We start from the raw sequence: 13,593 nt of genomic DNA, 5'->3' as shown, positions 1-13,593 counted from the left end.
TATGACCAGTGACTGGTTAGGATAGTGCTAGAGATGAAGAGATCAACTCTGAAAGAACAGCATGCTCTCCAAACCTCATGGTTCCCCACATGGTGGAAAATTCCTAGGGAGGATCCTTAAGGAGACAAACAATCTATCCCTCATGCCCCAGTCTGAAGGAATGTGGTCTGGGCTTCTTGTGTCATTCAGGGATTGCTTCCTCTTCTGAGGAAGAAGGGAGGAAAATGATCTAGACATACAAAGCATTTAGGTGTGAACAGGAGAAAACTATCTAATATCTATTAATAGATAACAAAACCAGTTGGCAAATTATGTGGTAAAGAAAATGTCCTGAATCTTACATAGGCACTGTAGTCATTAAACATTTTTTTTTCTTGAGGTATGTTTGAAAAATGGAGTATAGCTAAAATATCTGATTAGTGAAAGTGAATTCAATACCTGGATCTGTAGTAAATTTTTTTTAAGTGAAAAAGTAGGCTTACCTTCTTAGTACAGTTCTTACTAAACTGACACAGCCACATGTCTTACTAATTCCTCATTCTGTCCCACAGTTCAGTTTTTAAAATGGAAGAAGATGATGCCCCAATCAAGCGCTGTCCAAAGTGTAAAGTTTACATTGAACGAGATGAAGGCTGTGCCCAAATGATGTGTAAGAACTGCAAACATGCTTTTTGCTGGTACTGCCTGGAATCTCTTGATGTGAGTACATGCCGTGCACTCTGGTTCTCAGAAGCTTAGAAGTTCATTGCTTTGCCATCTAGCTATCTTGTTAATGAATTAAATAGTAGTTCAGTAGCTTCTGCCCAACTTGGTGGACTGCAACCTACCAGAGCTAATTCTGGTAATTTGATAGGATTTCTATGCTCTGTTTTACTTGTCTGACCTGTGTGATTTCAGCATTTTGCCTATGTGAGTCAGTAAACAATTATGAAGAAGTAAAATTTTATGAAAATATTCTGTTTGCAATCTTTACATGGAAACTAACATGTGGGAGAGGTTTTGTTTGTTTGGTTTTTTGTTTGTTTTTTTGTTTGTTTGTTTTTTGTTGTTTTTTTTTGGTTTATAATACTTCACTTAATACTGACTTTCCAGTGTTCCCCTCCTTGAAGGAGTTACCGGATGATTATAACAATGTTCTTAGCCTGTGGAAGTTTAACAGACAAACTCTAGATTCGGTGCATCACCATGCAGGGGACTAGCAGTCAGATTTGTTTACTGTTCATTGTATTCTGTGGGACAAGAAATAGATCTGAGATATGAAAAAGAATACAGTGTTCTCCTAGCATTAGGAATTTCTCAGTCTATAACCTGCTGCTGTCATATGTTTATGTTATTTTAAAAATCAGCCTGTTATCATGCCCAAGGATCAGAGTATATATAATATACAACATCTGTTTCCATGCCATCTGTTTTATTTTATAACATTGTTAACAATAGCAAAGGAAATGTTTTAGGCTCCCGAAAGCTATTCAGATCCAGTGCTTGTCCCATTTGAATGCTTTACGGTCCTTAAGTCTCGGGCTTCTTACGTGCTCAGTTAAAAAACGGTGTTCTGTTGGTATTTCGCCTTCTGTCTTGGCTGGTCTGTAAAAGGTCAGATAGGGACATCATTTATCAAAATTCTATATTACCAATTTCTTCTTCAGCTAGTAAAAGGAACCAACTTTGGGAAGTCTGCGATACAAGTATTTTTCCTTTGCTCTTTCTGTGTGTGTGCAAGATATATGCAGTGGTCAGCTTATCTTCTTGGATCCTCTTGCTAAACTCCATGCTAGCATTTAAATATGCAGCTTGAGAGCCTTTGGGAGAAGAATTCATTATAGATATATAACATTCTCTAAAGACACCTTTTTGTGAAGACACTTTAGCTGTAAACAAAGCCCTTTGGAAAGGTTGGACTTGACCATATCCACTTGACTAAGCTTTTATCTTCCTGTGCAATTCCTGGTTATAAGTTTTCAGGAAATAGTACTTTATAACTTGAAGAGTTTGTACTTCTGTTTATTGCCTACTTTTTCATTTAATATTTTGTAGGATGATTTTCTCCTTATACATTATGACAAAGGACCTTGTCGAAACAAGCTGGGCCACTCCAGGGCATCAGTTATTTGGCACAGAACGCAGGTAAACCTCAGATCTTTAAAAGCTCTTTACAGGTCTATTACTGTCATAGTGCCTTCCCTTGCCATACTCATTTTAATACCTTAGGATAAATTTCTTGTGCCAAATGGTAACTGATTTTCATAGCAGCTCTAAGGAGGGCAGTAGCTTAGAGAGGTTAGCTATCCCAGAGAGGACAGTCCTTGACAGAAAGCCACTGAGAACTAGAAAGGGTATGTTTGCAGAGCCAGTTAAGTGCCAATCCAGATACGTTCTCAGTAAACATGGAGGATGAACTAGGTTGACACCATCCATATTATTAACAGGAAGCTCATCATGGAAGGGATCTTTAGCTTCAGATTCAGAACTGGAAATGAATTAGCCCAAGTATGCTAGGTATCTTGTTATTGACTCCAGTTGTCTCATTCATGTAAGTTGGATAGAAGGTAACCCTCTGAGTTTATCAGTAGTTGCAAACACAGATTCAAGCTGACAAAGAGTGTGGGGATACCTCTTGTCTGGGTCCGGTTTTGCTGGACCCAGCATGAATGCTAGTAATGAAAAAGCTCTCTGCATTACTTTCTATGCATACAATGTAAATGCTAGTGTGTGACTTGGTCCAATCTAGTGCCTTCATAGTCATTTCAGAGATACAGGGACATCTGGGTATCCAAGTGACCTCTTCCTAAATTAACTGTATGCTAGTAAAAAGCTACCTTAGCTTGAGATGAAGTGCTTTGCTTGAAATACAGATTTCTTTCCATTTGGCTATACACACCAAGTCTAGAGAACAAACTCCAAGCCTGGACAGGCAGCTAAACTGAAATAAAAGGTGAAGGATTGCATTCCTCTCCCTCTGCATATGCCCCTTGGTGCTGAACAATGGACTGGGTTTTGCTTGGCTTACTCAATGGTATCTTAGGAAGTGTGTGGCTACATAAGCTTCCTTGATATATCTATAATATGAGGTGATTAATCTGAGACTTGGAATCTGTTCTTAGCCACAGCATTTGGTGCAGATATGTTTGATGAACAGTATGCTTGATGTTTTGGTCATTTTTAAGAAAGAAAGTGATAATTCTTTACCAATCAGGATATAATTCTGCTAAACCCACTAAAGCTAAATCAACTTTGCAATTGTTTCCTTATGTTAAGTCTCTTTTGAGTATTTATCCAAGGTAAACTGAAGTGAGCATTTGGTTTGTTGTTTGTGGATTTAAAAAAAAATACTTGTTTTGGCCAAAGGGAATGGCTTGACGCTGAGAGTAGGGCAGCAACTTCTTCAGAAGCAACAAAACCGAGTAGAACATGAGTCGTACTCAGCAAGCAGTTTTGTTTAAAAAAGAAATAAAAAATGCACCAAACCCCTCTCCCCATAAATAAATAAACCCAAATAAAATGACAATTAATGAATTTTTTGATGATGCATTGAGGCTGGAAGGAAGGTGTAAATAGGTATCTCATAAAAATTACCAGTAGTCAGTCTGGTCCACTTGATTGCTAACTTCCAGCTTGGCTCTGTCTGACCAATGCACTCTTAGCCCAGCCTGCAAAGAGTTAGGCAAGAGCATACTGTCGCCAAAAAGCAGTATGGCAGTAGTTGCAGCTCACAGCTTGCAAAGGAGATGAGAATTTAGGTCTGATTTATGTCTGCAGTAAATAAAAGCAGAGATTAGTAAATGGACGTTGCATCAGATTGTCAGCACCTCCAGTAAAAAGAATGAACAGTGAAACGTGCACACCTCTGAAGCTGAAAAAGAAATTGCTCTTGGCAAGAAAAAACACTTCTAGGGCAAGGAAGTTTGATCTCCTTATCCCTGGACAGCAAAAAGCGAAGATTGAAAGAATTTGGCTCGTAGGAGGCAGCAGTGACTGCTGTCCCACAGCGCCATCTCCCGCAACCGGCCTTTCCTTTCAGCCCCTGTCCAAAAATCCCTGGATAGTGGAATTGAAAAAAGAAATACATAGTAATCAGAACGAGAAATTGTCCGTGGCTGACAAAAATACTAGTAAATAATTCCATCTATACCATGGCTAATTAAATATTTGCCAGTTAATTGAAGCGGCATATCTAGCCCTGGCTAGAAGAATTCTTAATGAGTACTGCACTCTAACATTTTGCCTTCTCTTGTGAGGTTTTGCTGGCAGATTAGCATTCCACTCCTGCCTTCTTTATTCAGAATTATTCACAGACACTCTCATGTGAATAAATCTAAATTATTTTCTCAATCAATTTGTGGGCATATTGTTGCAGCATTACTGTTACAATTGCCTGTGACATATGGGAAACTTCCTCAGGCAATGAACCTCAACTTTAATTTTTTTAAATAATTTTCCAAATTTAAACACTGTGGAAACTAACAGAGCTTGGCACTGACAGGATGGTGGGTCTGTGGTCCTATGCCTATGCTGGGAAAAGGGTGATTATTGAATGTCAGTGAAAAAAGATGCTTTTAGATAGAGTTAGGTCATATCCTCTGAAGCAGCTGGATGAGCTCAGATGTGACCGCAAAAAGCCATTGCGTATGCAGAGTCCTCCTATAGAGTTTGTAACTGGTGGCTGAGATTCCCAAGCTGGTTTTCCTGCTGGTGGGAAACTTGTGAGAGTATTCACGGATCATTGTGAACAACACGAAAACCGTTGGAGTTTTCACCAGTAAAAAAAAGGAACACCTTGAAATGAGAGTCTCTAATTCGCTTGTAGTCTTGATCCTGATATTTAATATTTAGGTTTGATCAAGAAGAAAGTACCTTGTTGGTTGCTTCATTAGTTGTTTAAGATATAGCAAAACTCAAAAAGGCAAATAACTATCTGCATTACTTTGTGTGATGTGACTGAGTTGTGCAGCATGGTTCTGACTGAAGCAAAGAAACATGAGCATTCACTCTCTGATATCACTCATGGTTACTAATCGCAGGAGGTGACCGTAGCGTACAACTGGGGGGAAGTCCTGGCTCTGGTAAGATCAATGGCATTTGCTGAGATCTTTTTGAAGGGCACTAATGCTGACGTGATGTCAGCAGAATTTAGACAACTGCTATCCCTAACACAGTGCTATTCCTTTCTCTTGCAGGTGGTAGGAATTTTTGCAGGATTTGGTCTTCTGCTTTTGGTGGCCTCCCCTTTCCTTCTCCTTGCTACGCCATTTGTTCTGTGCTGCAAGTGCAAATGTAATAAAGGAGATGATGACCCTCTACCTACCTAGACTGAGAAGATTGGACTCATCACAACATGTGTTTTGATCTTATTGTTGCTGTTGATGTTTCCCTCTTGCACTTACATTGCTGTAGCCTTACTTGCCCCATTCTGCTTTTCATTGACACACAGTCTTAGTTCCAGGAACTGTTGTTACTGCTGTTGCATAGATCAATCAATAATAGACAAGGAGGATAATGGAAGGCAAAATTGGTGCTAAAGGGAGACCGTGGACCTGGGTAGCTATCTGAAATTAAGAGGTAATAATGCTAAAAATAATGCAAAAAGTTTCTGCTGCCCTGTGGTGGACTGGGAAGTGTACTGAATGGTATCAGCAAAACAAGCTGAAAATGCATACAAACCTAACCTTCTGCATATCTGTTCACTTCCAAATTTGATGTCTTCTTCCTATATATATTTAAGTTGCCGATCATTTAAATCAGTCAACTTATTGTGACTTTTACTATGTTTACTACGCATCTGTTTTTGTTAAAGCCATGACAATATCCTTTTTAGTACCTATTTTTTCAAGTATAACAAAATCGGTAAGGTGCATATAGGCCATCCTATGCCTTTCTTCAAATTTGGGGAGGGTTAGAGGGACAAGGTAGGTCCTGTTGCCTTCCAGAAATTTTATGAAGTCTTATAAGAAATTTGTTAGATTGACAGCTACATTTTAAAAATGAGTTGATGAAGCGGTAAGGTTGAGTGGTGACACAAACCTACTGTCTAATCACAGTTCTTTTAAAAATGCATTGATGGTATTGATTACCGCTGGACCACTAGTGTTTTTCTGAACTGTTATTTTTTGCTGTTGTTTAGGGTTCTGCTACACTTATAGGGCTACATAACTTCTAATCCAGGTATCTTAATCTTTTTATATAGAGAGAGATATATATAATCCTATTTAAACCAAATGTGTAAATAGCTGTGCTATTGAAATATTTTGGAAGCTCAAGATAGCTTGCTTCTGTCTTTAGGGTAATTATTAAAAAAAATACAGGACTAACTTTGCTATTTAGACTCTTGGGTTATCAATGAACCTTTCCTTTTAGGTATAAAAATGTAGCAGGGTTATCCCTGTAGTTAATAATAAAAATGCCTGGGATGTTTGTGGAAGTTGTACTTTTCCTTTTAAACTATTTAGCCCGTTTTCAGAGTTAACATTGTATGATGTATGGTGTGTGCCGTTAATAACAATACTGTGATGAAACAGTTTTTATTTGAAAAGTAATCACTTGATTTGATAGTTTTGCAGCATTCTCAGTGCTGTGCTTCCAGGGTGGTAAAGTGTGCTAGTCAGCATTGTATTAATCATCGTTGTTTCTCTTTAGAAATATTTTGTTGAAAGCCATTTTTCTGTGATTTCAAAAGCCTACAAGGATTTGACTAATAACTTCTTGCCATGAAATATGAAGCACCTGAATATGTATGTCTGTCTGTATGTCATGTGTATTTTTCATCATTATTTGTTTCTGTGCATTATTTATTTCTGTGCATTATTGATGTACTGAGATGGATAAATAGCCAGGATAAATTTGCACTGAAAATACATTAAGACCCTTAGATGCAATTGCTTCTGGCTGCTGCCACAGGCTGGGAATGTTTTTACAGCGTAAGCATAAGGAAATGACTCCTTTCATTATTATCTTTTGTTTTGTACTGTCTGTCTGTTAAATAAAAAGACTGCAGGTTACAGTTTTGGAAAGGGCCACTATCTTTTTATAAAGCTACTCTAGAATTTCTTCTCTACCCCCCCTCCCCCCCTTCTGCCACGTTTAATAGTATCCAAACTCAAACTGTATCTAACCACAGATTTTAGCTCCAGGAGCTGAAGGATATCTGCAGTTTACTTCTTTGGCTTGATTTTAATGACTGAAGAAAAAGGATAGCTGGTTTCCAGCAAGTCTGAACTCCTTGTGATATCTTCAGATTGTTCATGGCAATGCACAGTTCAGGCCTTTTGTTATCAGGGTGGTTTTAGTATTTTAGCTATCTTTGCTATTAAGAATTGCTCAGTTGCTCAAAATGTCTGTAGGAAGTCTGGGTAGTGCATTCTATCACTGTTTGTCAGCCCCAGAGGAGTGTGTGAAGCACTGCTGAGGTCAGTGGGCAGTGAAGTGGTTATCTGACTCTGGCAGCACCTCAGTCCATGCTGAGCACCTGGGTTGTCCTGAGTCATAGCTTCAATGTGCAGAAATAATGGAAACCCTTCTGCAAAGGACAGCTTCCTGCAGGTCAGCTTCAACTATGGCCTTTCAGCCTTGGCCCTGTAATTCTGTTTAACTGGAGAAAAACAAAATGGGCAACAGGACATAAAAATTTCATGGGTTGTTGGTTTTCTAATTGGGAGCACCAAGGGATTTGCCTGTATGTGGTGGTGGTTCTAATGACTGCTTCTACTACTGGGATGATAGTAAACCTCAGAGGCACAGTGGCTGTACTGGAGTGTCCTGGTATGAGGTTTATTTTCTCTGTGCCTTTCTTAGAGACAGCCTTTACATGGCAATACAGCAAAACTTGAGTTTTCCATGGTACTCTGTGGCCAGTTAATAATCAATGTCAAAATTAATGCATTTCTAGATTTAAAAAAGAAAAAAAAAGTCCTTTACAAATACAGATGTTTTTAAATAACAGTTTATAATCAGTGCTCACAAGTAACATATATAATCAGAAAACTATGTAATTCTGTCAGTATATCTCTGTCTCTGAGCTCAATATACTTGAATTGCTACTGGAGATTTTTATGACATATCACTTGTTTCACACCCTGGCTGTTGGGATAGACTATATGCCTATATATATTTACCAAATACCTAATAATTTCAGGTTTCCTAAATGTCATTCCATCTGTATTCTTCTCGGGGATTTTGTTTTATTATGTTACTTTTGTAATGCTGATTTGTTTCTGAAGTAGCAACTTCTGGTGGTGATAAGTATTGAGTTCAGGCTGGTTTTATGTTGCAGCTTATGTTGATAGTGTGACATTTAATACCCTGAAACTGAACTGTAAATACTTAAACTCTGACATTTAAACCCCTGCCATGGAAAAGCGAATGTATGTCTCTGCTTCTTTTCACATGAAATCCTGTTACATCAGCTTTGGCTTTTTAGATTTTCACTGGAAAAATAAGATTCACTGCATGATTCTGTTGCGGTTTTATGGTTAAACTGTTATTTAGATTTTTTGCATTTCTTAAATGTTGTTTTTAATGGAGTTCGTAATAGTACATAGTTTGCATGTTCTGTTGGGGTGAAGCAGTGTCATATCTAGTGCCCAAGTGTAGAGTCCAGGCTCCAGAGTTGCCTTTCATTAGCTGGGCTGAAGTCAGACCTGAGAGAGATCAGTGGCACAGCCTGCACAAACTTCAGTGGCCGTAGCATTGAGTTTTCCCCATGCGACATTGGACAAGTCACTTACCTCCTTTTATCTCAGTTTAACTGTCTTTTAAATGGATGGGTCAGTGTTTGCCTACCTCACAGGAAGGCTGTGAGGGCAAATTCATTGGTTTTGAGTGTCTTCAAGATTCTGTGATGAAAGATTATATATAAATTCTTACTGCAGTTTTATGTTAATATTTCAATTTTATTCATGTTGGCATTCATCCTGAAACCTCCTACTACTGACTTCAGCATGCCAAGAGTTTAGGATGCTTTCCCCCACATACCAAGCAGCATGATCTTTCCTCAAATACTCTGGCTTGTGAATTAGGCAAAATCCCAAATGGGATTTTGCTGACTGGATCAACTTCCAGCATACTGTTGATCTTCTGACATGCAGGAAACACAATCAGAAGTAGTGAAAAGCTCTCGTTTATGGAGCTGACATGATAAAATATTCATAGATAGAAAAAGATGAAGTGCTTTTGATTTAAAGTTGTTATGGGCAGGAAAATAAAAATGAAGTTTTGTGCATTTCATCTGTAGGCCTTTTACTGTGTAGGAATTAATATATCTAATACAGGCTGTTTTCATCCCAGTGAGGTACAGCATGCATAAAGCTTTGTGCAGGGTTGGTTGTTTTTTTTTTTTTAAACCAAAGTTTGTACATTTCACATAATCTAAAATCCTGAGGAGAACAGCTAGAATACAGTTGTTGATGACAGTGATATTAAAGACATCAAAAAAGCCTGCATCAGCGCTTAATTGCTAATGCACTTATACTGAGTAAGGCATGCTGTTTGTTTATAGCCCTGTGGTCTCCATTATTGCTTTGATTTGTGTATCTCTTATAAGGATTCCAGGAACATTAGGTACAGGTGTGTGGTACATAACTGAACCTTTCTTGATCATTTTGTCATGGATGTATTTTAAACTTGTATAGGTATAAGCATGAAGGAGTCATGCATATGTATAGATAATGTATCTGACCAGTGTAAAACTAGTTCTGTTGATGTATTTGAAATGTAAGTACATTTTGTGCCACTAACACTGTGATGTATAAAAGAGCTGTTGAATGCCTTTTAATGTTGTGTTTTGTACTTTGAATCATATTGAAGAGTTTAATTTGTAATTTCAATAGATATTTTAAATGAATGTGTCTCCTGTGATTCTTCATAGTGATATTTCAGTGCTTTACGTTCACTAAAGAAAAGTGCTTTTGTTATGATAGGACTCCTGTGCTTGTCTGCCTCTCAGTCCTTCAGAGCAAGCACAGCCTGTTGACTGGAGACCTCCTGCCCCCTTCTAGCATCACTGTGGTTTCCAATTCATCATCTCCCAGCTTAGCCAAAACAGTGAATCTGAGTATCTTCAGAGCTAATTTGAGCCACAGCTGGGTCTTTAGTCCAACTCCTTTTACAGTTCATTGATACACACTCCAGCTGAGTGGATGTGCTGCTCCGGGGATCACTCTGAGATGGGTGTATATTCTTGCATCACAGGTTTAAGTCTGGTGGAAGTGGCTGTGAGCAGCTTGTATTCCCTTTTGTTTGGTCTTGTGGAAGCACAGCTTTTAAAAACAAAGCCCAGTCTCCTGACCAAGAGAGCATACATAACTCTTTGACATTGGGAACTGGCTCTCATGTTCTTGACTCCATCAATTCGTTCTTTGCGTTTTGCCTGAACTGCATCTGAGGATGCAGTCTTTCCTTCAGTCCCCAGATTTTCTCACTTGTTAGGATAATTGTCTGTACCTGTAAAAAAAAGCACAGGCACAACTTCTTCAAAAATGGTATTATGCCTCTATGTGCTTTGTACTTGGCAATTTAAGAAAAATCAAGGCCATATAATAGCTGCTGCTCAGTCATTCCTTCTTTCATTTATATGGAGCATAATGATTTTTTCTCCATAAGGGAAAGATCAGCTTAGACATTTTGTTCAATTAACTGTGCAGAAAATAGTCTATAAATGCCACAAGGGGTTTGACCTATTCTAGGACAAGATATTAACAAAGCAATCTTTCTGCTTTCTTCCTCTGCTCCCATAGTCTGTCGCTTCCAATTAGGTATGTTTTGCTTTGCAGTTTTCTGTTAGAGAAAAGGATCATTTCTCAGTCAATTGCAATTATTAGTTTAGTAATGTTTAGCTCCTGGATATTTTGGCTAGGTTCAGAGTACCTTGCCATAGAAGGATTTTCTTACCAGTGCCTTCAGCTGCGTGAGTGTGTTTCTGCAGCACCAGTCTGTAATCAGAGAATCAAGCACTGCAGAAACTCTTGAGTAACAAACTTCAGGGCCTCAACTGTCTAAAATTAAAGCATTGAAGTTGAATTTTTAAATGGCAAACTTTAAACTTAAATGGCAAATGTTCTGGTAAATAGTGTCCAGGATCATCTAGTCATCAGAGGTGACCCACATCCATAATAATAAGTTCTGCTAGGAGGAACCCCAGCCCCAGAATAACTCCTGAAATGTACATGGGCTCTGGATGGGAGAGTTCAGGTCAAAATCATGCCAGTTAACTGTCCTGTAAGAACAGATCCATTGAGACAATTGAATCCCACAGCACAAAAAACACTGTGCTAGTTCAAACGTTCTGCTAGTTAAAATGGTACTAATAGAGATGTGGCTGTAGAAATCGAATCATGTACACACACAGGTATGGGCGTAGTGCTAAAGATTGCCACTGCCGACCTGCAAGCACAATGCATCCACTGCTTTTTTGGTGTCTGTTGGAGATCATCTAGGATGTTTCTCATAAGAGATTTTGTGCTGCGGCTACTTGCCCGTTAAGCAGTGCATCTCTAACAAGTGTCTTTATTTATGCAGGATATAAAGACACAGATGGAACTTTCATTGATTTCGAAAATGAAAAGGCTGTTTTGTACAAGGAAGCATTTGCAACCCAGACTCTGCACTCTGGGAACCCAGATTTAGCCTTGAATCCGACCCCATGTCATTATGAGGTTTGTCGTAACATTCAGGTGTCTGGCTGACTGGTAGTCAGTGCAAAGACACATGTCCTGGGTCTTTGGGACATTCTGTTTACCATACTATGATGCTTACTGAGGTAGCTGTTTAGACAACTTAGCTTTCTTTGTGTCTCAAGATGCTTCTCTGGTGTGTTTATTTTCCCCACCCACTTTGGTGACAGAAGTCTATGCAGCTGTCTTTGTCCAGGCATAAAACTTTTACATGACAAAAACCGAATGGAACAGTCATAGAGTGCCTACCATAAATACTACTTTCAGATACCAGGGCAGAACTTGTTGGTACAAATTAGAACCACGTTACTTTGCTCCCATACAGTGTTTCCAGATGAATGCGTGTAATGTATATATGATGACTATAACTGAATGCATATGTGGCACATACACAAAATGTTTAGATGCTGTAAATTATACAAACCAACTCATGCAAGCAATGGAAATGCACTTCAGAGACTGTATAGTCCAGTTCTTTTGTGGTGTGTGTGCACAGGAGAGAACATCAAGCTATATGTGATAACTGGTAATTTATTCCTGGTGTTCCTTGGTCATTTAAAAAAAAACACAATCAAAAAACCACCCCAAAATAAAATGAATACCACAATCAGTGCATAAACTCTAAATTTAAACATAGCTCTCAAAGGAGAGAGCCTGGGGAGTGAATTCTGATGTCCACAATGCCATTTTCTAAAATCTGAATATAAATATGTGTGTCTTGCTGATATGTAGTACTTCAGTTTTATGCACAGCATGTCCTTAAAGGTCAAATGTGGCTTCTAGTCAGTGTAGGTTATATATGGCTACAGGAAGAAGAAATTCTACTATGCAATTTTGTAGCGCAGGAAATCTGATCCTGGAGCAATGCTGATTGTCTGTATTAAATAGATGGATGAAGGTTCTGGGATATTTTTTGTAGCTTTATGTGGAAGAAAGTGTATTAGGAAAAGAGCTAAATCACTTTTCCTCTTCCAAAACACTGCCTTTTTTTCTCCAGGTAGCTAGAGCTGGAAAAGTAAAACCAAATGTCTATAAATTGAGTAAAGCGGGACTCCATGTATGCTATTAATTGGATGCTCAGGGCCCATTAAAATCGATTAGTCTTTCCATTACTTTCTAGTGAGTTTGGATTTGCATTTTAGGTGAGCAATGAGCTCATCTTGCTGTGCAAGAGCTCACTGTGACAGAGAACTGTGATTTTCTGACAGGGTTTTCGCTGCCAGTGATTCACTTCAATTGACATGATCTGTTTTGTGTGACAGTACATAGAGACTGATTTCAGTGTGGACCTGTAAGAGTAGAAAGTTCTATAAGATAAAAAAGAGAGGGAATATAATGTACTAACATAGCAGGTTCTGTAGGCCTGAGCTGCTCATACCAATCTAAATTAAAGTCTGCAGTCTCAGCCGCTCTTGACATCTACACTGCTGTGTTTTATTCTTGAGAATGATTACAAACAAGCAGGTTTTTTTCTCTTTACTCCCTTGAGATGATGTTTTGGGTTTTGGTGGGTGGGAGAAATGCTTGAGCTGCCTCAAAATCCTGAGGTTTCATTATATTTTGAGAATGGCACTGTCATTTTGTGGGATTAACCACAGGAGAAATGTGTGGGATTGTGCAAGATTTCATTTTAAAACTACCTTGGCAGATGAGCAGAATGCAGTGTTTCTTTATTTATTTTCATGCCTCAGTAATTAATAATGTACTCTTTGAAGCTGCATGTAAGTTCTATGATGGGTATAGGGCAAGTGAGGGATGCCAGAGATGTAATATGGATAAACCTTTCTTGGTGTATTAGAAAACAACATGGAGAGTGTATTTTAAGCCCTCGCAGGGAGCGGTGGTGCTGTGAGCCAGCAGGGTGCAGCCTCGGAACGCCATCGCAGGCAGCAGGCGCTGGCTTGCTTGGAGAAATCCCTTTTAACAAGGTTTC

The 13,593-nt window shown here is 38.7% G+C and overlaps 1 protein-coding gene across 2 annotated transcripts in view; it reads left to right on the top strand.

Annotated features, from left to right (window-relative positions):
• Positions 1–6,728, top strand: part of RNF144A (ring finger protein 144A) — a 67,931-nt gene extending 61,203 nt beyond the window's left edge. For both annotated transcript variants that reach the window (XM_062634562.1, XM_062634563.1), the window contains exons 6-8: positions 552–699; positions 2,035–2,124; positions 5,175–6,728. In XM_062634562.1, the coding sequence (XP_062490546.1) occupies positions 552–699; positions 2,035–2,124; positions 5,175–5,306 (370 nt within the window). In that variant the 3' untranslated portion in view covers positions 5,307–6,728. The remainder of the gene's footprint in view (positions 1–551; positions 700–2,034; positions 2,125–5,174) is intronic.
• The last annotated feature ends 6,865 nt before the right edge of the window (positions 6,729–13,593 follow it).

Source organism: Pezoporus occidentalis, unplaced genomic scaffold (genome assembly GCF_034315485.1).
Source record: "Pezoporus occidentalis ecotype Australia unplaced genomic scaffold, CSIRO_AGI_Poc_V1 ctg43, whole genome shotgun sequence".
Lineage (NCBI taxonomy): Eukaryota > Metazoa > Chordata > Aves > Psittaciformes > Psittacidae > Pezoporus > Pezoporus occidentalis.
This window is presented reverse-complemented; position numbering and strand designations above follow the sequence as displayed.